At 38.4% G+C, this 25087-nt stretch overlaps 1 protein-coding gene across 4 annotated transcripts in view; it reads right to left on the bottom strand.

The window, feature by feature from the left end:
* LOC141362525 (arf-GAP with SH3 domain, ANK repeat and PH domain-containing protein 2-like) overlaps window positions 1-25087 on the bottom strand; it is a 110812-nt gene that overhangs the window by 57766 nt on the left and 27959 nt on the right. For all 4 annotated transcript variants that reach the window (XM_073864739.1, XM_073864740.1, XM_073864741.1 and 1 more), the window contains exon 2: window positions 11516-11588. In XM_073864739.1, the coding sequence (XP_073720840.1) occupies window positions 11516-11588 (73 nt within the window). The remainder of the gene's footprint in view (window positions 1-11515; window positions 11589-25087) is intronic.

Genomic DNA, 25087 nt, shown 5'->3' with positions numbered 1-25087 from the left:
GGAATCGACTGATACAGAAATTTTTTTGTGATATTTATTAGGGATGCACCGATACCACTTTTCCCACCTCCGATCCGATTTCGATACTCGAATTTTGCGCGCACACACACACCACACACATCATGTGTATAGTGCTTTCTGCTACATCTAGTATCATTTAAATGTAAAAATCAATCATTTAAAATGATTTACAAGTTACATGAAACATTAGTAATTATTAACCATGGCAGTTTTTAGGAAAAAATAAAATAGGTACGTTTGATCAAAAAAGTATGCTAAATATATTTTCCTTAATTACACAGAAATGTCACATTAAAAAAGCTTTAGTGTGCAGATGGTTATTTTGGGAATTATGCACTTGACCGGACCTTTTATGCACATCCCGGGTGCAGAAGTGATGCGCCTAAATCATATTAAGTGCATACTGCGCTTCCTGGGTGCAGAATTGATGCTCTTGAAGCATCCTCACATGGGAATCCTCGCTCCGCATCGCAAATGAAAAGTTAAGTTCATAACTGTTAAAACACAAAGAGATTAGATGCATCGTTGCTCAGCACATACTGAATTGCATCCATCCAACAGCTTACTGGGACTTTATAAATCAGATCTTTAAAACAGCCTACAGTTATTGTGTGTGTGCGTGTGTTGAATGACGCATTTCAGCCGTCCGCTTCACCAGTGAATTAACCCAGTTTGCAAGTAAGTTACAGTGTTTCTTTGAATTTAAATATCTCTAAATGTGCGTTTGTTCCTTCACATGAAGCTATTGAGTGTATTAAAAGACTTTGAAAATAGTGCATACAACGTTTATGGTGCTTTAATAATAATAATTGTCCTTTTAATAGCTTGTCAGTAACAACCATAACGCACAGTATCGAATTGCATCGGTCCTGTAAGTCCGATATCCGATCCAGCAAAAAAGGCCGGATTGGCCCCGATACCGATCCAGAATATCGGATCGGTGCATCCCTAATATTTATATATCTTAATGCTAAATAATTAAGCCTTTCTGTAAAATTTAAAAGCCCTTGGACTTCAAGCCCATGGTCTACTGGTCTGAGGGTCTAGACTCTCTGAAGCAATTTAAGCGAAGTGTCTTTTAATGTATCCGGTGAAATACCAAACTCAGCAGGTGTCTGAAGTCCTTGTGAAGTTCTGAACATTACAGCAAATCTTGTGATCTCCACATGGTTTCACATTCACACCAGGACTCTTCACACGGAGGCCAGTATCCACCCGATGCCGCCACTAATGTTATGACAATAAATCTCCAGGCCAGGTGGTGTCTATAACCTCAACACAAGCTGTGTTTGGTCTTCAAACATCCTTGTCTTGCTTTCTGCTGCAGTGAGCCGATTAAGCATTTGGATTGTTTTTTGTTTTAAAAGCGACATTTGAGCTCTGCACATCTTATATTTGCCTCCAGCAGTAAAACGCTGACTCAGATCTGTTTTCTACTTTACAGTAATCCAACCCTTGCAGGCGGTTTGCCATGGTGTGGCCTTCTGACTGACAGACTGTTGAAGGAAAGCGTTACTGTCTATTGATGCTTCACTTGTTGTTCTTAAATGAGAAACTCATATGTGTGAATATTATGTAAATTAATATTGGTTAAATTATCTCTAAACACCCTAGTACAAACATAGTAGGCTGGTAATGCTCTAAATCCAATGTTCATGCAATGCAAACATCCAGAAGAATCTGTTATCTGTATTAGGCAGTGCTTATGTGGTCACAAACAGTCAGCCATGTGACCACAGACAAGATTGTGAATTCAGATGAGACTGGGGCTGATCCAGGTGAGTAATGCTTTAGTCACTTAAACACAACCTGTGTATAGTGTCTCGTAAGCTTAAAAAAATCCCCCTTCATAAAACACTTCTGGAGTTTATTTTAAGCCAACGGTTGCTTGCGGTTTTGATCCAAGTAAAGTGTGAAAAAAAATTAGCACCAATCACTTGGCTATGTTGACGCCTAAGAGTGAATAAATGTAGATGAGATTTACAAGTATTTCAACAGAGAGCTTGTTTACACCTGGCATTAAAGGAGTAGTTTACCCTAAATATTTAATAGTAGGAATAAAAAATACAATGGTCAAGTCTTTGGGGACCATTATTGGCTGAACTACTGCTTTAAGATGCATTTTGGTCGATCGGATCACAAGCAGACGACACTCAAGACAGGTGTAAACGGGGTGTAAAACGCTTCGACACATTCATAAGTAGACAAAAACGCACATTCCCACTTCTCTACAATCACATTCATAAGTAGTCGACCGGATTGCTTTTGTGGTGTAGATGTGCATGAGAGATTCTCACGAAATCCAGATTTAGAAGGTGTCGAGCATCAGAATTTTTAAAAAGCCCTTGAAGCCATTTTTTGCACATTTAAGATTAAGGTCTGAACTTACTATAATCATTATTTTTTTAGAGGATTTAAAAAATATTTCCTATAGAATTATTTAAATTTTTTAGATTATAATTATCAAAAATTATCATCACCGCAACATGATATTATATTAAATATATGCATTTACAAACTCATGTTTCGGTAATGAGAACTAAAAAGTTGTCTAGGTACTATGACAAAATTTCAACTTTTATCTGGAGAGAAAAAATAAGAACTGCTTACCTGGTAGCCATCTTCAGTGTCACAGTCAATTATGTCCCTTCCAACAATTTTTTTTTGTTTGTTCCTTGAGTGCTTAAACAATGATTGGAAATTGTTGCGGAGGATGAGAAAATTGGTCTTGGACACATTTATATTCATTATTATTGTCTCTACATTTACCAATGACCACCAAATACCACATGTTTCTTTACTTTAAATGTTTATAGTATAACATGCACTGAAGCTTTTTATCTTCTAGATTTTTAATTATAAATATTCCCATGTCAAAGAACCCAAATCCAGCCATAGACACTTTGCGGTAATGAAAAATTTCCCCTTAAATGTGGAATAAAACAACAAAATTGGTTTGTTTGTATGATGTCATTTGAAATAAGTTGCAAAATAGTACATGAAGAGATGTTTGTAACTGTATGCTTCTTATTTTGATAGCATTTACTTTTATTATCAAAATGTTTCATGACACCTCATAAGTCGCGAGAATCACCCGAATGTGGTCAAATGTGTTCAAGCAGCCACATAAGACTGCCTACTTTGCATTCAATGATCAAATGTTATGTACTATGACCAATGTTTTTACATCAGACCTGACTTCACACAGTGTACAGCACAATATTTGGGCTTACATTGATAAAACTAAAGCGGCTGCTCTCCGCCTTTTTCATTTTCGTTTCATTATGCGAGCGAAAATTGCGCAAGCTTATTTCATCAATTGCTCTGAAAAATCAGAGAAAGCTCTTACATTTATCTGTATAAAATGTTGTGCAACACGTTTACTAACAACACAAGCAGCGGACTCTGACCTTATATTAGTTTGCGTCAATTTCAAAAGCGTAATTTTCTCCCGGTCGCGTTTAAACGAAAGCAGAGGGACTCGCCCCCATGAACCACCCCCTCAGTAAAGAGCGATTTATAGTCGTGCGTAAGTTCCTATCCGTAGCCTATGCGTAGCTCTGCGTAGCCTGATGTGCACCTCGCAAAAATTTTAACAGCGCGTCAGATCTACGCAGACCGCAAGTGCCATGATTGGTCCACCAGAACCCCTCCCGTCAGGTAAAAAAAACTGCGTCATAGGTATTTCCGTTTGTTACGGTGAAAACAAAGATGAGCCAAGTTGAGGAGTGATTTAACTCAAACTGCATCAAAAGTTGCTGTCTATTTACTTCCATCATTGCTGGTCTTCTCAAATCATACACAACAAGTTACTGTTTCTTCTTCGTTTGTGGGTTAACTTGCCAAGCTTCTTCTTCTCTGACGGTCGCGCTACTACTGTGGTTACACATGTGGATACTGCCTACCAGTGGTTTGCGCGTGTGTTTGCACGTCGACGTGGAGGACTACGCAAAAGTATAAATGAAAACCGACGCGGAACCTACGCCGTTGCGGCTACGCCGTAGGACCTACGCACGACTATAACGAGCCCTTAATGAGGACAGAAGCGTCCACTTGTGATCCGATTGACCAAACTGTCTTTTAACACCAGGTGTAAACAAGCTCTGTTAGCACATTGCAAAGGAATCAATTCCCAGGGAACTTACACACACACACACACACACACACACACACAAAATCTACATCCTACACAAAATATCATCTGACATTACTCTCCACAGTAAAGCAAACAATTAAAATATAAAATTATGCATTTCTAAGAGTATAAAAGTATCTATACAACTATTTCTGTTTTTCTCTCTGCTTCCTTCAGCTCACTGTCAGGCTCTGAGCAGTATGCATAAATAATCCAGCGCTGTCAGACAGAAGTGCTTGCTTCATGGGCTGAAGTGAGAACGCTCGGCTGTGTCAGGAGTGAAAGTTGATCTCTCTGACCTTGCTGGAAGACGCACCCATACGCTTACTCAGTTTAAAGCTCAGAGTAAATGAGATGAAACGAGGCTGAATAAACATGGTAAACGACGTAAACACGGTGCGACTCTGCAGATACGGAGATTTGAGATATTAACTGCCCCGCATTTTAAAGTACAGCTGTGTTTGTTTAGGAACGTTTGAGCAAACACACCAAATGGAGCTAAATGGAGAATGGAGAAGTTCACACAAACCCTTTAATTAGCACAACTGACAAAATGTGTCTCCTTCAAATATACCTGTGTCTACCTTTACATCCACAGTACTTCACACACAAAACCACACACTGAGAGAGCAGTTAAAAACAATGGCTTAATAATACAGTGGGTTTTTTGTGGGGGGAAATTTTACGAAAATATAGATACATTTGAGTATTTTTTTTAAATTTGTAATACTCTATTGATTGTCATAAACAAAATCACATAAGATGAATGGCTGTTGTTTCATTTGGAGTTTACTTTCTGACCAATAGGTAGCATTCTTTTTGTCTCTGAACTGACAGGAAGTACTAGCAGAGGGCGCCACAATTTTTTATGCTAAGGTTTGCATATGGTAGGGTGTTCTCAATGACAGATTTCCTAAAATTATATCCTACTATATTCCCCAGATAGAAAGTAGGGCAATATATCGGCCCAGTTTACAGGACTGCAATGTATCGCAACATATCAGAGGCCACTTCAAGGTTATTGTTAGTTTTTCTAAATTTAGTATTTGTTTACCGTATTTTTCGCACTATAAGCCGCGTTTTTTTTCATAACTTGGCTGGTGCTGTGTCCTATAGTCAGGTGCACCTTGTAAGTCAGTATGAATTAATTTTGACATTTATGAGGCAAGAGACATCATTACCATCTACAGCCGCAAGAGTCCGCTATATGCTACTCCTGTATTTATGTAATTCAATGGATTCAGTGATGCGGAATGACGAGTCTGCGAATTTCACGCTAGTTGGCTTGTTCGGTTAATTTAGACTATTTAACCTTCCAGGTAAGTTCTGTATGCTATGGTTTATCGTTTAAATAACTAATAATATTACTTTAACGTACAGATATCCATTCAGCCTGCTGTTCTGTCTGTTATTGTTTAGTTAAATAACTTGCCTTTCCAGATTAAACGTCTGTTCTTCGGCTTGGATTTTGTGAAATAATTTTCTAAATAAACGCGACGTATAGTCCACTGCAACTTATATATGTTATTCTGTCTTAATGATGCACTTTTGAATGATGCGGTTTATACTCCGGTGTGGCTTATAGTCCGGAAAATACGGTAAGTAAAATTATCATTTTAATTCCATTCTGCCAACTACCAAAAACATTTCTGCCAAGTTCCTGATAGAAATTATTTTTTATTTGCATTTATTTACTGAAAAACTTAAATGAAAACACCACAGTTTTTCAATATTTTAGTATGTTCTTACCTCAACTTAGATGAATTAATACATACCTTTCTTTTTTTTAATGCGTACACTTAATCTTTGTACAGTGTGTGTGAATGTGTTAGCATTTAGCCTAGCCCCATTCATTCATTAGGATCCAAATAGGGATGAATTTAGAAGCCACCAAACACTTCCATGTTTTCCCTATTTAAAGACTGTTTATGAGTAGTTACACGAGTAAGTATGGTGGCACAAAACAAAACGTGGCGATTTTTTAAGTGAATAAAAATGAGAACTATATTGTATGGCAGAAGAGCACTAACCCCCCATTCAGACAGCCAGCGACCTGCAGTAGCAGAGCGACGCGATCTCATTCATTTCAATGGAAACCGGGCGACTTCCGGCGGCACGAGAGAAAGTGACCGTTGGCGACCGTATTGGCGTGTCCAGCGACGCGAGAAAGTTAAGAAAAGTTTAACTTTATGCAAATGTAGAGCGAATTTCAGGAGCGACTACCAATGAGAATGAAGCAGTGGAGTTCACATCATCCTTCTGATGGTACTCATTTGTTTATGACAAGCAGATTTAGAAACGCGTCATTGAAAGAGATGGGCGACACACAGCGATGACATCGCTGGCTGTCTGAATGCGGCGTTAGTTTGCAGCACTTTGACCTCGGTGCCCAGTTACATCATCAACTTCTGACTACTCCCCTTCTCGCACAAAATTCCATCAATATTACTGCGCTCAAGGTCGAAGTGCTTACAGCATCTCATTTTGGGAAATCTTATCCATACACTTAACACTATCAGCTAAAATTGGGAGTCACTTAATTCGTCCCACCCTAACTTCTTGTTTTAGTGGAACTTACATAAAAAACATTGACTCCACAAAAATCTACAGCTTTGATGAATCTCATTCTTACACAACTACAACAACATTGTTTTTCACTTTGCTTGTGTTCACTGCTGATTCTACTGAAGTCATGATAACAGACAGGTGTTAATGTGAAGTGGGGCAAAAATCACAGCAGTGAATTCCACACTCCCGCAGTGATTATAACACACAGTTACTGTTTTCCCCAGGTGTGAAGTAGACCTATTTCTACAGAGCAGCATGTGACCCAGCAGAGCTGTTAAAAACATCCATTTACCACAGTTTGGAGCTTTCTGATGAGGAGACCTGTCTCTTTCATGTCAACCGTGAGAGATTTACTGCCCAAGCTGTCTAAAACCATCTAAGAGCAGATGTCCCTAGCCCTTTTCACAGAGACATTACGGAAAATACACGGAAAATGTATTTACATCCGGGATTTGTCCGGGATCATTTGATTTTTGGTTCACTCTCACTGCCAATGATTTGCTGGAATCTGTGTGCGCGTTCACACAGATACTGTAAAGATCCCGTAAAGACATGTGCCGCTTTTAAAGTTCTGCACTTGGTAGTTTTTTCTCTGCAACGTCTATCATCCGTTATTTCTCTCACCAGAAACCACTGCGTGCATTTTTGTTTATAATAAGACCATAAAGGAGCGCGTGACGCGCTATTCTTTTATGCGGCTGAATTATCTCTGCTTCAACGCGAATAGTGACAAACTCCATAATATCTGCTTCAGTCCAGTTTAAAGACATTTTTCGTTGTGAATGTTAATCTGCATGTAAACCCCTCATTTTAAAGAGCAAACTTCATGTTTCCATGAAGCGCGCGTTCTCACTGCGGGATGCCCCTTACGGCATTGTTTTTGCGTCTTATTCACACTTTTCGGGTATCTAACAGCAATGTTACTAGTACCTCTGTCCGGGACCGATCCCAGAACATTTACGGGACGTGTTTGCATTCACACAGAAGCCTGTCTGCCAATTTTATGGGTATTTTTTGGGACCAAAGTGCTATGTAAATGAGGTTCCTGTTTCTCACCAATAAAGGCACCGTTTAGAAGCAAGAAATTAATCAAACCTTCACCTGGTGTCACCAGGCCTATACGTAGACCATTTTTGTTACTGTGGAAGAACATTTAATGTTGCATTAAGGCTTATGCAAAAAAAGCTTTTCTAATGCAACTACTTGATTTTTGGCAGCTACCAACTGATGCACTATAGCTATATGTATTCAGCCATCCAGTGCATACATTTAATACATTTACAAGTTTTTCAGCATCTGATATTTCACAGAAAATGGCAGGCATTGATGCTTAGTTTCGATAATGTCACAGAGATGCAGTATTTATTTACAATTTTTGGGAAGTCAACCTACAAACAGTTTACTTACAGTTTACATTACACTTTCAGAAAAAGTATTTTACTGACCGATGCTTAATGCAGTGGTGCTAAGTAACTATACAAAAATATTTGGGTGATTCTCATGAAATCCAGATTTAGAAGGTGTCCAGCATCAGAATTTTTAAAAAGCCCTTGAAGCCAATTTTTTTGCACATGTAAGATTAAGGTCTGAACTTACTATAACAATTATTTTTATAGGATTTAAAAAATATTTTCTATAGAATTATTTACCTTTTTTTAGATTATCATTATCAAAAATTATCATTACCGCAACATGATATAGACTGTTTCATCGGACGCACGTGATACACGTCTGGATCCGAACTTTACTTCCGGTTTCATTTTTTTAAAGGTATGACTAGTTGCTAAACTGATCTCTTGAACAAAATGCCTCGTCAAAAACAACAAATGTTTTGGTTTCCTAGGTAATCAATGTGTTGTTTTTTTGCTTGTTATATAAACAAACTACGTGTAAAGTACTTTGTTGTTATTTATTATGAGCGGAGTTTACCGGAAGTTACGTGCGGACCACGACAGCCACTTGTTTATGTTGTTACTGCTGAAACCGTCTATTATATAAAATATATGCATTTACATACTCATGTTTCGGTAATGAGAACTAAAAAGTTGTCTAGGTACTATTACAAACAAAATGTTAACTTTTATCTGGAAAAAATAAGAACTGCTTAACTGGTAGCCATCTTGACTGTCACAGTCAATTTTGTTCCTTTAAACAGGTTTTTTTTGGGAAATGTTAGTTCCTTGAGGGCTTAATGATTGAAAATTGTTGCGGAGGATGAGAAAATTGGTCTTGGACACATTTATATACCTTATTATTGTCTCTAGATTTAACCAATGATCACCAAATACCACATGTTTCTTTACTTTAAATGTTTATAGTATAACATGCACTGAAGCTTTTTATTTTTTAGATTTTTTTAATTATAAATATTTCCATGTCAAAGAACCCAAATCCAGTCATGGACACGTTGCGGTAATGAAAATTTCCCCCTTAACTGGGGAAAAAACAACAAAATTGGTTTGTTTGTATTGTTTGTATAGTACATGAAGAGATGTTTGTAACTGTATGCTTCTTATTTTGATAGCATTTACTTTTTTAACTTGCTACAAGCTGCTAAAAAGTTGTCTGTTATGCAAATAATGAACCTATGCAAATACGACTAAAGTAAAGTTCGAGGTGTGTGGACCAGTAACATGCAAATAAGAGAAAAAAACAGATTTGTTTCATGCTTGGTGAACTGCCAATCAAATAAATGTACCAGAGCAAAACTACATAAAAGCCGGCAAACAGGAAACAATAACAGTCCCAAGCTCCAGGAACCCCATCAGCATGTATATGGGCGACAAACACACGGAGGGAGAGACACAAAAGGGTGTGTCCCGCCACAGCTGTCCCCTGGGGTGTAGGAGACAGCTGTCCTGCCTGAACAGAGCCAGCAGTGTTCCTGGAAACATCCAGATCAGCAGAGCTCGCCCCTGTGTTCTCGGCCGGGCCTCCTCTTGTAGTTGAAACAAACTCAGTGTCTGAATGAGCAGTGTTGTCGAAGCTAAAGCAGGCAGCACAATGGAGAGGCGCCCAAGCTTAGTACTGGCACAGTTCTCTGGTGCAAGCAAATAACTAGAACCATTCAATCTAGAATCACTCGGAAACACTCCGGAGCTCCTTATGTGCTACTCAAGGAATGTGGTCTTTCCCATTGGATCGACTAAAAGAACCTGTCAACGTGGGTTTGAGTCCAATTGTCTTCACAAAGACCAAAGCAACACTTAGTAAACACCGCACCCATAGTAAAATCCCACATAACTGTACAAGTACTGTATGGTGTTCAGAAAGACTTTATGGCGCTTCAAAGAACATTTGGACTTTTAATGAGGATAAAACGTTGTCAGATCAGTGAATTTCTTTGCCAAGGGCTCCAATTTTTATTTAAACTAAACGCTGGTCCATCAAAACAAGCATGAATAATTTAATTTAATTGAAGAACACACTCAGACTGAACATCCTTAAATACTATAATGCGCTCACATCATTTTCAAACACGATTGTCCCCCCCTCCCCACTCCTCCACTTTATGATCTGTACCAGTGTACGCTTATGTCATTAAAAGATGCAATTGTTTTGAAGAAAACTGAAAGAAGTGCGCAGTAGAGTTTATCGTAATTATAAGTTAATGGCTTATTAGATGTGTTTGAAATGTGCTGCGCAGATCGTTTGGCGTATAACAACAAATAAGAGATTTAAAAGCATATTAGAAGCAGTCTGCTCTCCATCACTCTTGTGCTGCTTTAATGTTAAAGGGACATTCCACTTTTTTGGAAAATATGCTAATTTTCCCGCTCCCCTAGAATTAAACATTTGATTTTTATCGTTTTGAAATCCATTCAGCCGATCTCTGGGTCTGGTGGTACCATTTTTAGCATAGCTTAGCATAATCCATTGAATCTGATTAGACCATTAGCATCGCGCTCAAAAATGACCAAAGAGTTTCGAAATTTGTCCTATTTAAAACTTGACTCTTCTGTAGTTACATTAGGGGTTTTCACACTGCGCTTAACCCTGGGTTATCTTCATTCTAAACCCCGCTTTTAACCCTGGGTTAAGGAGCGTTTCACACCTGTAATTTGAAAGCGGTGTTAGCACCGCTTTTTACCCAGGGTTATGAAACCCTGCTCTGGAGCAGGGTTAGCACCGCATTTGTGGTGTTAACCCCGCATTGTGGTGCCAAACGCATGCAGTGTGAAACGAAGCAGGGTTAGAATGTTATGACCCTAATTAAACACAGCTGAAGCAGCTAATCAAGGCTTGATATTACAGACAGGTGTGTTGGAGCTGGGTTGGAGACTCCTGACCCAGGGTTTAGGAATGCACAGTGTGAAACGTCAAATTATGAATACCCAGGGTTATCTCTTAACCCCTGGTTAAGTTTGAACAGTGTGAAACATGAAAAAAATAACCCAGGATTCCGTTAACCCTGGGTTTAGAATAACCCAGGGTTAACAATTTCAGGTGTGAAAAGCCCTATAGTGTACTAAGACCGACAGAAAATTAAAGTTGTGATTTTCTAGGCAGATACGGCTAGGAACTATACTCTCATTCCGGCGCAATAATCAAGGACTTTGCTGCTGTAACATGGGACCTGAGACCACCTCTGCAAAGCGTACCAGGGTACGCTCAAGCGTACCGCAACGTGGAACAGTACGGAGCGATCACACTAGCCAAACGAACCGTACTTTGAAGTCAAATGTACTCGGTTATGGAAAGGTTCACATAATGTGAGTACACCCTTATTGATTGCACTGTAGTTTAAATAATGGATAACAGTGAAGTAGTAAAGAGGCTGAGATCACTTACCCAGACCAGAGGTGTAGATGGCCTTAACTGACTTCTTCATCTTGTAAAGAACACTGCGGTCGACATCCAGTGCCTAATCACACAGAGAGAAAACAGAGATATATTTAATTCAAAGTCTGTTCACCAACCATGTGACATATATAACTGTAAATACTTTTTTATCAGTCTAGTTACCACTAATCTGACTGGCTAACTACACACAACAAGGGCACACTGTTTTAAATACGTTTTTTTATGTTAATCTATAATTGAGGTATAACAATAATAGAAGCAAGCTGTCATAAGCAGCACCAAAAAATACAGTGATTGATTGATTTAGATGTCAGTCAGACACCTTTTCCTGTCAAAGTGGTAAAAAGCACCAGACATTTCCATTTCCTACATTACATATACGATACAGCATCTCAAATCTTATTTATGATTATCAGTGCTACTGTAACTACACGTATCAATCAAAGACTCAGACTTTATATTCTGATATAAATCACACAGTAAGGCAGGAAGTCCTTCACAGTTAGAACAGCTACAAACACAAACTCCCCTCTGTCAAAGCTCGTTGATCCCAAAAAAGTCCAATCAAATTGACAGTGTGCCTTCTGTGTAAACGCAAACACGTCCCGTAATTGTTTCTGACCTAGTAACATTGACGTGACATTTACAGAACGCGTCCTGTGTGAACAAAAGGCAGAAACGATGCCGTAAGGGGTGTGACACGACGTGTCATCACAATAAGGAGTTATGGTTGACAGAGGGGTTTTAAATGCTGATATCTGCAAACTGGAAAGAAGCAGAGATATGGGAGTGGATATTAAACCACAAAACTGTATGACACTTGCATTACATGTGAACGGCCCCTACGCTAATAGGAATTTGTTTCTCTTTCCAGGTATTGTTCTCGAATATGAGGACTGAGACTTACAGACCCAGTTCCTGCTGCCGTGAAGTTCATCACACCACTGACCTACCCTACCTGCAACATTATGGCCAGCCAGGGGCGTCGCTAGACCCCTTTTTACTGAGGCACGTGCCCCAGTGTAAATCTTTTGTGCCCTGGTGTAAATCTTAAATTTGAGCAGTTATCTTGTATATTCATTTACAAAGATAATCGTGACAAAAACGGATCTATATGCAATGTAGTTATGTTTGTTACAATGCAATATAGTTTTTTTATGCAGTTATGTTAGTCACTAACCCTAACTGTAATCTGCTTCTTATGTTGCTTATCCCTATCCGCACTGTAACTGAGATCGATCGGCAGCATAATATATCTGCACCTTATGCACTTGTTTGTGATCAAACAAAAAAAAAATGCACACACGGCACAAGGTTTTTCTAAAGAGAAATTGCAAATGATAAACAAACTTAAGATGCTTTGGATGAACTGGATGTACGATTGCAAATACAATGTTACGTCACGTGTTTTAACAGGATCTTTACGAGATGTGTGAATGAACCAAATATGACGATCCCAAACAAATCCCGGACACATTTTCTGTAATCTGTTCTGTAAAGACTCTTGGGTGTGAGCGTTTTTGTGTATGTGTGCAAAGAGCAGTCCCTGCTGTCCAAGTCTGCAGGTGATTCATTATTCAAAAGCAATCTCCTAAAAATATTCATACACAATCCGTGCTCAGCAGGAGCAAGGGAAGTCTGCAGGCAGGCCCAAGCAGCTAAACCTGCTGTGAGCATTCACAAAAGAGGATTCCCTGAGGAGCACTGCAGGACACATGAACCCAAAAGTACATACAGCAATATGCCAGGTGAGATAAGTATTAGGCATATGCAAGTAATAAAGTCAATATGGCATCAAAACTTAATGTACTTTCCTGGAAAATTGTCACATAATATATATAGTTAAATGTATAGTTCACAAAAAAATAAAAAGCCTATTTGAGTTGATTTATTCTGTGGAAGACAAAATAAGATGGTAAGCAATTGACGGTAGGGGAGAGCGGGGTAAGTTGTCACACTGTTCATAACTTCAAAACTATTACATCTACATTCAACACTGGACTTGTTTGTATAGATAAAATCTCAAATTGGTTTTTTTGTATCACCATAGCTTTTTGTATCAAATTACAAGAAAATCTAAAGGATACTAAAATATGATAACAATCGAAACTGATAAACAATCGAATACCTGCAGAAAGCTTTAATAAAGGGAACTAATGTATGAATGTGATAGTTCCTCTGCTGAAATCCAATCTTCTACTAAAGCAACTGATATCAGATCTGGTCACACGATCAGACATGATTTTCCTTTTTATCTCAGACTCCCGTTCCCTGCCTGTATTCCTGTATCTGTTACACTGGCCCTATTTTTGGCCCCGTTTTCACAAGCAGCCTTAACTGTCACCAAAATGGAAAAGGTAAATCCTAGTTTTATTAAAAGGGCTTTGTACTATTTATTTTTCAAACATTTCTCCTGCGTGCTTCTATGCCTGACGTCTGGCCGTGTTTTATTTTGCTGTATTGGGTTTCAGAGCACCGAGCAGAACTGATGATGCTTTTACATATGTTGAGGAGGCGGCAAGTGAATCACCCAAACCAAGACGTCTGACAAAGCAAAACGATAGCTTACTGAGAAAACAGTCAAGTTATTAATATACTGAAATAATGCAAAAAGAATGGAAAGAAATTTCACACAAATACCACATTGTTTGGTAATACTATTAACGCTTTAGCAGACCCAGCTGAAGTCGCGGCCTGCAAAATGAAATCTTGCAGCCAAATATTGTTTTATACTTTTTTGTAGTTTATATAGCCTTATATGCTAGAAATGAGCTGGATCTGGTTTGCTGGTCTTACCTGGTTTTTATGCTGATCTCCCAATCCCACCAAGCTGGTCTTTACCTAGCAATATAGGGCTTAACTGGTCACCAAGCTTTCCTGGTCTGATCAACCAGACCAGGCTTAAAGACCAGCTTAAGAGTCTTTAGTTTTTGTTTATTGGATTTATAAAAGACGGATCAGCTGTACCGTTTCTTTCCGAATAAACCCGAGCTTCTGGAGACGTACCATAGATGGAGCGAGTCCCGAGCAAGCAACACCCACAAAACATTATCCTACTATCTCTGGATAAATTGCGATTCACTACATGTTCATGATGTTTACATTATATGCAGTTACATGCCGATTGCCAACAAACCAAAGAAATTTGATGCAGTTTTACTTAACGCCTGCAACTCATAACCTGGTTGGGACCGCCCAATTTCAACAAAATCCAGCCTTAAACAAACATACACACACAACTTTGCTGCTACCCTGGATAAACAAACTATATTTTTTGTTTCCATAATGCTGGGTTATTCGGGAAGCTTAACAACAAGCCTAAACTTTCCCTCACAAACAACAACACAGTTCTTCGGCGACGTTGATTTTCTGTGAGCTCTTGGTTGGGTTGATGTGTACAATATAAGTGCCCATATAAGGACTTCAACTGTACTTCCTGCAAGGAAATTGCCCATAAAAAACAAAGCAAGATTGTTACGTATGAATCTTTCATGTTTAAAAAAAACTGCGAAGTGCATTCGGCACAAAAATACTCTATCATACATCTAACTGCATTTTTGACACTTTGTCTGTGTTTAGTATAGACGGTTTCATCGGATGCACGTAATACACGTCTGGATCCGAACTTTACTTCTAATTCGTTTTTTTAATGGTCTGACTAGTTGCTAAACTGATCTCTTGAACAAATGCCTCATTGAAAATAACAAATGTTTTGGTTTCCTATGTAATCTATGTGTTGTTGTCTTTTGCTTGTTATATAAATAAACTACGTTTAAAGTACTTTGTGGTTATTTATTTTTAGCGGAGTTTACCGGAAGTTACGTGCGGACCGCGACAACCGCTTTTTTATGTTGTTAATGCTAAAACCGTCTATAAGTGGTCTCCAACATGGTGCCAAATCACATTCTATTAATAGCCTCAATTTTATTATTTATAAATTACTTGGCTGTCAAATTTACACGTTAATAACGCACAATTTCTGACCCTAGACTTAGCACCTTGTTGGATAAATTGAGACGCAGTAAAAATTTAGAAAATTTAATTTCGAAAAAAAATAAACAGTAAATAGTCATCAAACGTCTAAAATCATATTTTTTTGTACGTTTTCTGAGAGGTGTACCATCCTAAATGATTAATCTGATACAAATGATGTGCGTCAATCCACTTGTGTGTCTGAGACTTTGGTTTCGATTTTAAAACATGCAAGAATTAGAAAATAAAGTGCAGGACTTGCTTGATGTTAAAATACTTATTTAGAGACTCGAAAACGATCTTCCTCGTGCAGACTAACACATCTGCATGCACACCGGCGCACGACCCTGATATATGCACATATAGACAGAATAACAGTTTTAAAAATATCTGTTTTGTCAAACATTCACGCAGATATAATCTGTTATGTCTTATGTCTGTTATGTCTGATGTGTCACATTATATTAGATCCTGATGTGTCACATTATATTAGATCCTTGCGTTACAGTAGATCTTAAAACTGTCTGTCTCAATGTCAATCAAACAATAAAAGAAAGAAAAAAGTTAACATAAATTTATATTGTTTTTGACTTTGTGTTTGTAGGGTATGGGTATATAATTTAAGGTAAATATAAAACAGATAAAATGTGTGATTAAGCGATTAATTAATGACAATCATGCGATTAATCTAGATTAAATAATTTAATCGATTCACAACCTTATTAATTACATATTTTTTATATTAGCTTGACATCTTCTATGTATGTTAACATTATAAACAATGATAAAACATATCAACAAGTAAAATAAAATAAAATCAAGAAGAAAAATAAAAGTATTGAGTCAATTATATCAAAAAGTAGCCCTCCAGTAAAAAAAAACATTCATTTCACATTATTTCAGCACAAAAGCCAGCCTTATGCAGCTGGTTGCCAGGAACTTACTGTAGAAGATAAAGACTGAAAATGTTTCATGTTCATTTAACTTTGAACAAACTGTTGCCAGTAAATAACATAAATGTAAAATCTACAGTAAGTTACTGGCAGCTAGTATTAACTACGAACCCCAAAGACCGGTTAAGCAGTAAACCATGTTACTTAATTTGTCATAAAACTCTATATATCTTTTCTAAAACTTGAGTTGGCCACAAAGGCGGCATCAAAGCTTTTATGAAGCCTCATAAGTGACTAATTTAGACTCTACCCATACAGTTTAGATCTGTAGGTCAATTTCCCCTTTTACATGTCTAGACTTCAAATGTCTAGCTGTATAAACTACGAGTTTCCCTTTCATGTTGCGAAATAGATGCATTAGAGTGATGGGCATTAAAATCTGACAGTCTGATCGAGTAGCTCTCTGTTATCTGAAACCGCCATAAGACTCCATTTATCTTCATCTCTGCAGGCCCTGTACTGCTTTACTTTTAGAGAGGGTAAATAATCTCATTTTATTGGTCTGTGTAAGTGAGGCACTCAACAACATAACCCACACGTAAAGACGAACTTGATATATCCACTTCTGTGAATGCCTGTAAAACATCTGGTTCATTACAGAAGGCAAGTACTGTATGAGTATCACATAGAGCCCTTGAAGGGGTGGTAAACCGGGGTCCATTTAAAAATGTGTGCATTCTTAAAAAAACATTTTATTTTTCACATGTTACCTTTATTCAACATCGCTGTTTCTATTGTCCTAAAAATGGCCAGATAAGTTCCTGGTTCTATTAAATACGCTCAGAAAACACTGCCCCAGTGTGTTGCGAGTCGCTAACCACCTACCACACGTTGTCCGGAAACATCACACCTCTTTCCATTACGGGAAAGAGGTGCTTCAGTGTATTGTAAACAATGGCATCAATATTACCTTTTCAACTTGAGCCTGAATCAGAACCAGGAAATATTTGTGAAGAGGATCCAGCAGAACATGTGCATTACAGACTGCAGATATACAGTGATCACTGTTGACTGTATAGCACCGTTAGTTTTGTCTTTATAGAACGAGTGCAGCCAAATATCTGTCGCCAGAACTATGAGCCAATACTAAAACATGTACTACATTGGCCGCACAAAACACAGAACTATGTTTAGTGTGCCTGTAGCTATAGGAACATGTGAGAAAACCACATTAAAGCTCTAATAAAAGATAATTGATCACACAAATGCCAACAAACACCAATTTTCGATGTTTGCTGATGGGATTTAAAAGAAGTTTGTAGGTGTTTGTCCAATAAGTATGAATTAGCATTATCGATTCTTAAGATCTTGAATTGATTATCATTGTTTGATTCGATCCGATCTGATCCGATCTTCGAGATTTAGATAAGTGTTTTTTGAAAAAAGACTGAAATGGTGCCAGATAGGGGTGCGCGGAATGACCAAAAATCTATTCCACGGAATGAGCCATTTTATTTCACTTTATTTCACGGTTTTTCAGTTTATATTGTTTTTGGATTATAAAAATGTGCAGTTATTTGCCACTCACTATAGCTTTTAACTGCTCACCACAGTTTTAAAATATGGACAAGTTTGTAGGTGTTTGTCCAATAAGTATGAATTAGCATTTAGCTTACTGGCTAACGAAGCCAAACAGCGTCGCCATTTGTTTACGGCATAAAAGCAGCTCAACATGGCCTCACCCCCTTTGTTGCGTGTTTCCAGAAGCAGGGTTTGTGTACATTTTAGGGTTCGTGATGTCCCTAGGGCTGTCAACGAATATTCTAAATTCGAATATATATTCGAATAGTAAAAAAACGAATTTCGAATATGAAAATTAATATTCGAATAATTTATTATTATTTTTTTTAAAGCCCGCGGTAGTAGAGGCGTGGCTGTCTGCTTTGTGAGTGGGCGCACTAGTTCGCCTGGTTCAGGGACAGGTCAAAGTAGTCACACTGTCTGTCACTGTTAAAAGTTGACGCGTCTTGCATGGAAGATGGCAGAAAGTCGACCGCAGCAGAGAAAGTGATTTTAACCCCCAAAAATCTAAAAAGCTATGTCTGGAAGTACTTTGGATTTTGGTCGGTAGGAGGTAAAATTGTTGAGCCGCGAGATAAAGTTGTTAGCATAACATACCATCAACATGATGTCACATCTCGAAAATGTGCACCCAAATGAGCATGGCATCTTGTACACACTGCTTAATACTGTTCTGTACACACACACTTCAGTAATTTACGGGACTGATAATCGCATTCTACAACCGCATTAACTCCCGCAAACTGCAGTGACAACCGCGTTTACAGAAACTTTGCATAGTGTGTAGCCTACATAACCGAACTGAACAACTATTAGTTAATAAAGTGTTTAAACGTGCATCATGGACATGACAGGTCTCTCTTCTGAAGAAATAAATTATTACAAGGGGGAAAAGTCTTCTGTATGTGCGGTACAGAGAATGACAGAGGCACAAACGTTTGCTGCTCAGTGTTGCCAGATCTTGAACTAAAAAAACAGCGAACAAGAAAAATCCAATAATAAACCAAAATAAATCCAAACGCTTTACCTCAAAGATCAAAATATTGGGACTGGCACCTTCACATTTTAACAACACCAAAAAACTTGATCGCTTCATGAGCCAAAAGCCATAAACGGTTAAGCGCTAAAATGGTATGTAAGTACAAAAAAGACGAGGACCTGGCAACACTGCAAGAGCGCGCGCAGCCTCACAAATGCGTACAATACACAACGACACGACTGAGGTTTATTGCTAAACATAATGCTGTTAAATTATTTTCATCAAAGCTGTGAGTGATAAGCACGTGAGACGGCAGACCGTTGCTATGGTTATCTCTGTGTCAATCATCACATTTTCACATTTAAATGCGGTTGTCACTCCTGAAAGTTTGCAGTGTGTACGAGACCACAATGTGTGGAACTCCAGCTAAACAGTCACTTATTTTGCATCGCCCGCCACAAGCTATTTGTCTGCAACACGACAAGAGGTCATAACGGAGAAATTAATTTCGTTCATTTGTAAGGACATGAGAGACCGATCAGTGTTGTGGGTGGAGCAGGCTTCAGGGAGTTTTGTCAAGCAATGTAACCGAGGTACCATATCACTTTGATATCTCTTGATTTACTTGTTTTGTGTATGTAATATACGTTGTCAAATATGTTTAAACTTAAATAGACTACCTAAAGAAGTAGTTATGTCTCTTTATATTAATTGTCCTGTTATTGACGTAATGCGTCGTTAAACGTCGTTAACGTCGTTGAAAAAATGGGCAACCAGATATTCGAATAGTTCGAATATTCGTGTTTTTTTTAGGGAGAATATTCGAACGTCATTTTTGAGCAATTTTGACAGCCCTAGATGTCACTAACTCAGAAAGAAGCTTACTGTAATTTAACCTTTGGAAAGTGATTTTTGAGAAAATATCTACCTTCGGATTGAACTTTGAGCGTTGTAACCTCGCAGATGTTGTTAATGCTCAAACAGCAACATTACACACCAACAAAAGTTATAAGCTAAAATCATAATTAAGGACCCCTTTAAACTTCTTGTACTGTTTGTTAGCACTAACAAGTGTGTGAAGCAGGATTCATCACTCAGTTTGTATAAGGTATTTGCATAAAGTTTCATTTTAAGCTTTATTTGACTGCAGAATGCAGGGCGCAAAGGTGCAAAATGGGACAATGACCAAAATGGTCTGCTTTATTTGAAACTCAACTCGAATTAAAACCACTTGGTAGAAGTCTGTGAAACCATGACCTGCATGTGGGTTTGATTTCCGTTACCCATGCTCCCTCTTTTGTTTTACTGCTAATAAAAGGTGTATGAATGATAATAGCATAACTGCATCAACCCAATATACTTTTTGGTAAGACCATCCATACATGAAATAAAGGATAAAATGCTGCCAACACTAAAAATATATGTATTCATGTGTCTTTAACAATAGGACTTTATGGAGCCAAGATTCACAATCGAGCTGTTATGACAGCACAGTAGCATTTACATGCCTCAACATTAATCTTCATCAGTCTTAATTCAAGTCCTTGTAGAATTAAATGGGGTCCTTGAAGAAATGCAGAAGCCAGAACTTACCAGGCTAAGTGCTCATCAAACTTAATCCATCAATGTTAAAAAAGTAATGAAGGGAGCCACATCAAATGAGACGTGTTTATCTCTGTCAGTATTTAGCCTGTTATTTTATTATGTACTTGAAATACATTCTGACAGGCTCCTGTGTGCTAGCTTTTGGGCTGTTTAATAAGCATGCAGAAGCAGACAGAATGTTAAGTCACTGTTTCTGACTTATGAATGACTTAATGAATTACACACCTGCCACATACTCACGCTTGGCTGAGAAAATGCCTCACTCAATTTCAAGGTCTTCTGTAAAAGCTATAAATTTAGGATAATGGACAAGTTCCCTGCTGAAAAAACCAGCATACCAGCAAGGCCAGCATATGTTGTGTTTTGGTGCTGGTTTGATAGTAAACACCAGCTAAACCAGCATCAAACCAGCATCAGCACCAGCATTAGCACCAGCTAAACCAGCACCAGCATTGGTCATATCAGCATATGTTGTGTTTTGGTGCTGGTATGCTGGTGACCACCAGCTAAACCAGCATAGACCAGCATAATTCCCATGCTGTTTTTTCAGCAGGGTTAACTCTCAAAGTCACAAAACTACATACAAACAGGGTGTGTGCAGTATGCAGTGTAGTGAATCTGGAGCCATTCAATTGGGTATATGCAAATTTACCCAAAAATGCTAGGTTTGCTTACACTATCAAAAAAAATAATAATAATGGTTGTCACTAGTTGTCACTGGGACGGTTGTCACATAACTTTATCTAAATGGTGCATATTAGGAGGACCTTTAGAGTGATTCCCAAAAAGACAGCTTAGGACTATTTCTTGATCATTTTTCCTGGCAGTGTATTAAATACCGGGTCAATTGAAATTTGATGTCACAGCTTTTAACCTGCTTTTGAGTCTAGAATGCAAACTAGCCTGAATGATACAGCATTTTCACATTACCATATGACCACAATTACATTTACATATCAAAGCTTATTAGGTATTGAATAACTTGACCCACCCTGATCAACGGTGCTCCTGTAACTCAACTGATAAGAGCATGGTGCTAGCATTCCCAAGGTCTCAAATTGCTAACCAATAAACCCTGTTAAATTGGATAACAGTGCCAAATATACAAGATATTTAAAAAAAAGTTTACACCAAACTGACTCCAATGTCCCCAACTGTCTCACGTAATGTGCTGAATCTGCCGAAAATGCACCAGTTGGGACTGACTCATGCCAATTAGGGGTGTGATGGATCACAATACGGTTTTTGAGACACGGATCTGATCATTTTTCGGATCAGCAAAAAAAGGGATGGGAAAAATCTAATAAGAACAAATAAAGAAATTACAAACATTTATAAAAAAAGAACAAAGTTGATCATTAAGTAATGTCTAAAATTAGCATTATGTAATTGAATCAAATTAATAATAACACTGTCTTTATAGTATGAATTAAATATAATTATAATTTTTTAGAGCTAACAAAGTGATTTTCTCTTTGTTTTAGGTTGTTTGATTAACAATAATAACACAGACTTAAATAGGTTAATTGGGGTTACTGTCTCTTTAAGATAAGCACAGACTGGTTTCTGCCTGATCGATACATAAACTTGAGACATAAACAAATGTTTTTATTAGAAAAAGAATACTGTGGAAATCATTTTGTTTGCATGTGCCCTGTCAAGAACAGAAAGATTTTACGCTCGATTGCTTTTGGAAACGCGTCTCCCCGTGTATGCACTTTGAGTGCACTTAAATGCTCACACACAGACGGGGGGTGAATTCCAAACGGCGCTTCATAAACAGTTGCTCCACATAAAAAGGTTACGCTGTTTTTCATTGCTCTATTTGTCAAAAATGTATTTTAATCGACTACAGTATAAGACACAGTAGCACAACTCTCTCTCTAGTCTACACATCAAGAGTTCTGATCTTTAAAGGGCATAGAGATGATCACGTCTGACTGGAGCTGGACCAGACACGTTCAACCCCATATGCGTCTGTGCGTACAGAAAGCTGCTCACTTCAGCTTGAATGTTAACATTTGCAAGCCTTTAAAACACGTGCAACTAATAAACGTTCCCTATTTAAATTTGCGTATTAATCCGCCATTCGCATGCGAGCCGAACCGTGGGTTGTGATCCGTACAGATACGTCACATCACTGGTGCCAATGGTGCAGAACACACCACAAAGACTATACGGATTGTTGGCTTGGTGCATCCCAGATATTAAAAGGTCAAATAGCAAAAAGACCCAGTTTAAATCCCAGGGTCTAATACTTATATTAAGTGACCTTTAAAATTTAAATGCTAGAAAAGCTCTTATATTTTTGCCATTTTAATTGCGTTTAATTCCTTACCCAAAAGTGTCACATCGTTATAACCAACATCACTCAGGTGATAATGGGAGATGCAGCATCTGCCACAAAGATGACACATTCCTTGTACTTGGCATTATTATGCTGTTCTGGCACTGATGTTCTGAACAGCTTCACGCTGCACACTAGCATCTTTCATTTGCTTTATTTCCACATTGCCAAAACATTACAAAACCGAAGGTTTGATGACTATCCCAGCACAGTAAAATAGGGACCTTCAAGTCAATATGACGTCAGGCACCATCTGTCCTGCTTGAATCTGGACAGCAGCATGTCTGAAGGTGCCAGGCCATGGCTGGGGTGACTGTGTCACTCTATATTCCCCATGTTGGCGAGAAAGAGCCAGGTTTCAGAGCTGCTCGGGCATAAGTGACCCTAATTTATGGGTCACCAGGGAAGAGCCGCACAAGGGGGAAACTTTCTCCTGACAGATGCTACCGTGTGACAATGGAGCAGATCAAAACCTTAGTGCAATGCAGTGTTGCTTCAATAACATCACTCTTTTTGTACACTAGGTAGTAATATCTTTAAAATTAAATAATCACTAGAGATGCTCCGATCGATCGGCCGATAATGCTTGCTATGTTTCTCAATGAAATACGGCGAAATGCCGCTACATCCAAAAGCCAGGGGGCGCTCTCGTGCAGAAACTCAAAATGCGCTGTAGACGAAGAACAATACACACGCAGCTGTGATGACACGCAGCTCCATGAAATGGCTGAAGGATATATTTATATTGCTGTTCTTCAAACCTTTTCAGGTATTTTCATCATAATAAAGAATATGTTTGATAATTATGTTTGACGAGTGTTGCTTTTTCAAATGCATGTTATAAACGACTCAAACTAACAGTGATTTTAGATCGATAAGGACTTACTGATCAAAAGCCATAGTACATGAAATAGCTGTAATAAGATCGGCTGTCCGATTCAGAATAGTGATCGGCCACGTATTTTTAGTGGAGATCGGCATTGATCGGAGCATCCCTAATAATCACTAGACAGTTGCAAAACCTAGTAAATAGAGAGTTGGGCTTGTAACCCAAAGGTCGCTGGTTTGTTTCTCACAACCGTTAGATAGCAACTGTTGGGGCTGTGATGGTTGTTATAACCAATGCACCATCGCGGTGGTGCAGCGCACTCACATACACACTCCTAAGGGCTCATTATAGTTTTCCATAGGTCCTACGGCATAGGCACGATGGCGTAGGTTGTGCGCCGGTTTTCATTTATATTTTTGCAATGTCATCCACATCGACGTGCAAACACACATGCAGACCGCTGGTAGGCAGTATTTACGCGTGTTACCACAGTAGCAGCGCAACCGTCAATGAATAAGCAGCTTAGCAAGTTAAACCCACGCGAAGAAGAAACAGCAACTTCTTGTGTATGTTTTGGGATGGCCAGTAGTGATGGAAGTTAATAAACAGCGACTAATTTAGCAGTTTGCGTTAAATCACTCCTAAATTTGGTCCATCTTTGTTCTCACCATCGCAACGAAAATACCCATGATACAGTTTTTTTACCTGACAGGAGGGGTTCTAGTGGACCAATCACAGTGCTTGCGGTCCACATAGAACTGACCCGCTGTTAAAAATTTGGCGAGTTGCACGTCAGGCTACTCAGAGGCTACCGATAACCTATGGCGTAGACCTTACACACGACTATAAATTGGACTTTAACCACCACAGTGATTTGGTCCATTACTATCGCTGTGTTAAAAATACTGCCCCCGTCACAGCCTTAGCAACTGTGGTGTACTTAACCTTAACCCCAGCACCCATGACTTATCATAGATGCTTAAAATTGTTTTTATGCTTAAATTTCTAAGTTTTCCAATACAGCAAAACAAAGGTTTTAAACAGCACAGACATTGAAAAGTCTTTGACAAAAGGTTTTAACAAAACCAAACAGATCATTTTCTCTTACAATAGCTTATAAGAGAATTTATAAAACTGTCATGTTCGGTTGAAAACCATACACACCAAAATAACGTGTGTAGGCCCTGCTAACCAACATCTGAGAAACAGCCTGACCACAACCGGCCATTAGCTCAGGAACAGCTGACCGCTGCAAGCCTCGAATCTGCCATCTGACCCTAGTTAAGCCAGGGATTAAAACAAAGATTTAAAACATTTCCCCTAAATTGAATAAGGTTTTAAATCTTAAAGCTTT

Source organism: Misgurnus anguillicaudatus, unplaced genomic scaffold, assembly GCF_027580225.2.
Source record: "Misgurnus anguillicaudatus unplaced genomic scaffold, ASM2758022v2 HiC_scaffold_28, whole genome shotgun sequence".
Taxonomy (NCBI): Eukaryota; Metazoa; Chordata; class Actinopteri; order Cypriniformes; family Cobitidae; genus Misgurnus; species Misgurnus anguillicaudatus.
This window is presented reverse-complemented; position numbering and strand designations above follow the sequence as displayed.